This window comes from Etheostoma spectabile, chromosome 16, assembly GCF_008692095.1.
Source record: "Etheostoma spectabile isolate EspeVRDwgs_2016 chromosome 16, UIUC_Espe_1.0, whole genome shotgun sequence".
NCBI classification, from domain to species: domain Eukaryota; kingdom Metazoa; phylum Chordata; class Actinopteri; order Perciformes; family Percidae; genus Etheostoma; species Etheostoma spectabile.
This window is the reverse complement of record NC_045748.1, coordinates 14696176-14698689: the sequence shown is the minus strand read 5'-3', so window position 1 is coordinate 14698689 and position 2514 is coordinate 14696176. Positions and strand designations below refer to the sequence as shown.

The 2514-nt window shown below is 37.7% G+C and overlaps 1 protein-coding gene across 1 annotated transcript in view; it reads right to left on the bottom strand.

Moving 5' to 3' along the window:
• kcnt1a (potassium sodium-activated channel subfamily T member 1a) overlaps positions 1–1728 on the bottom strand; it is a 31792-nt gene extending 30064 nt beyond the window's left edge. The window contains exon 1 of the mRNA XM_032539461.1: positions 1216–1728. Within this exon, the coding sequence (XP_032395352.1) occupies positions 1216–1382 (167 nt within the window). The 5' untranslated portion in view covers positions 1383–1728. The remainder of the gene's footprint in view (positions 1–1215) is intronic.
• Between the last annotated feature and the right edge of the window lie 786 nt (positions 1729–2514).

Genomic DNA, 2514 nt, shown 5'->3' with positions numbered 1-2514 from the left:
TACCCAGGGCTCGGTTTACACCTATCGCCATTTCTAACCACTGGGGGATCATAGGCAGGCTGGGGGAAATCCTATTAATGTTAAAAAACCTCACGAAGTGAAATTTTCATGCCATGCAACCTTTAATATTTTACACTCTTTTAACACCATTGCATGAATGGGTATTTGAGATATTACAAACTTCAGCTGCTGGAAGACTTTGCACCTCCTTAGCTCCTTGGTTACTCATCACAGGGATATGTAACAGATGCATTTTCTTATTCAAATGAAGTGTAAGTGGACTGGTGTTCATTCTTCTTTGTTGAAGACAGGTGCGGTTTTCCAGTCCCGTCCAAACAGAAAAGCCCTAAACCTCTGTTTCCTCCATCTCTCCACCTCTTCTCTCCATCAGTGTCAGTCCTTAAGCTTGTCAAACAAATTTCATAAAAGCTGAAGGCTATATTTTCCCATGTGGTGAAATCCATCCATCCCACTAAACCAAACAAAACCCAATGGCTATATGGCCCCAGTCTCATAAAACACACAGGTCATTTATGGCATCTGAGTGTGCAGAACAAAGAACAACACAAGTTGCCTTTTAAGCTGGGAGCTTGTTGTCGTTTGACAACACATTTCTTTGTGTTCTTTGGGACTATCACTGTGCATTTTCAACACATGTAGTTTTTTTGTTGTTGAAAAGTAACACAAATGTTCCAAAGAAGACACACAGATCACAGATGCAGAGCCCAACACATTAAAACAGTATTTAATGTGGTAATTACTAGTTCTAGCAATGCCACCATATTTATTATTATTATTATTATTATTATTATTATTATTATTATTATTATTATTATTATTATTATTATAAATAGTATTCAGGATGTAGTACCGAAAGCTGAGACAAAGAGCAAGGCAATGAACAGCTGAGCACACAACAGTGGTGACAGGAATACACAGGAGTACTAGGCTAATGGATCTCTGTAAAAACACTGGTACAAACTAAAATTAGCATTAGTTTACACACTGAACAACTAACTGAATACAAAAATATTCAGATGTGACATAATGATAAATAAAGATATTTGGCACTTTTCAGTTTTTATTCAACAAATGTGAGAAGTAGGCAATAATCAAAAGCACTAAGTTATTAATGACTTATCTCCACATATGATAAAGATCTAAAGATAGAGATAAAGTCTGCCTCTCTACTTGCTCCTGTCTTGTCTCTCTTACCGTTGCTTGTGATTGTTCACGGTCCCATCATCGTGCACAAATGTCTGATTCACGTAACATTCACTGCACATTTTGACCGGTGATCCGGCGCTGCCGTCGGACTGGAGAGCTGCTGTGGTCGGCGTTGAGTCCCCCTTGACAAAGTCTTCTTCCTGGGTTAATTGCATCGGAGGGTGATCTGCCAAAAAAGGGTGGTCACAGGGAGAGAAACGCGCGCTCTTGTAAAAAAAAAAAAAAACCGGGTGATATCTCCCTATGTGTTGGATGCACACCTCACCTATCCAGGTGCATGTCGGAGGTATGGAAGGTATGGAAGTATGGAGGTTTTTTTTGTCAATGCAGATAGGCTAAAGAGGCTGCGAGCAAAATGACAACTGGCTAATAAACTCGTTAAACACACAAACTGAGAGGTGCAGATGAAATAATTTGTCCCCAAAAAAATGTGGGAGATGCAGAGGACAGGTTGGCAGCAGTGAACATAACGGTGATGAGAGCTTTCCTTCCTGAGGTAGCGGTACACCTAATGACAGTAACTGTTGAATGATCACCCAACTCTTGATGAGCGAGAGAGAGAGAGAGTTTAGCACCATCTGTTGGAGTGCTCGGGTCTCTTCTGTTCTCTGAATTGAAAATACAAAGTTTAAACGGGAACAATTAGCCTATATTTTGACAAAAACTAATCAGCCTAATATGGAAAATGCAACAATATACAAAATAAACACAAACATTAGGCTACCACACAGCTGAATCCACACTTAAAAGGAAAAAAAATAGCATTACCAGTGTCAAAAGGTAGGCTATTATTTATCACACTGCTACTCAGTTAGGCTATATTGTGTGGTTGTTTTATTATGTAGGCCTACACCTTGTTAAACATACTACATCCACATAATTGGAGTGGCAGCAAAGTTTTCACATCCTTTATTTAAGAAAAAAAATAAAAACAATGTGAAAAAAATCTTAATTACAAGTTAACGTCCTGCATTTAAAATGCTACTCAAAAGCATCAATGTATTGACAGCAAAATGTACTTAAAGTGAATGTAGTGATGTGTAGAAAGTACATGTTTCTCTCTGAAATGCAGTGACGTAGAACAATCAAGTGGCATAAAATGGAAATATTCCAGCACAAGAACCTCAAAATTGCTCTTAAGTACAGAACTTGAGTACATGTAGCCAACTTTTGCATTTTTATAAATCTTTCCAAAACAAAAATCTCTTTTAAAAGTAAATGCAACATATTACCTTAAGACAACCAAACATATCAGGATTCTTGAACAATTGTTAAACAAACTAATCA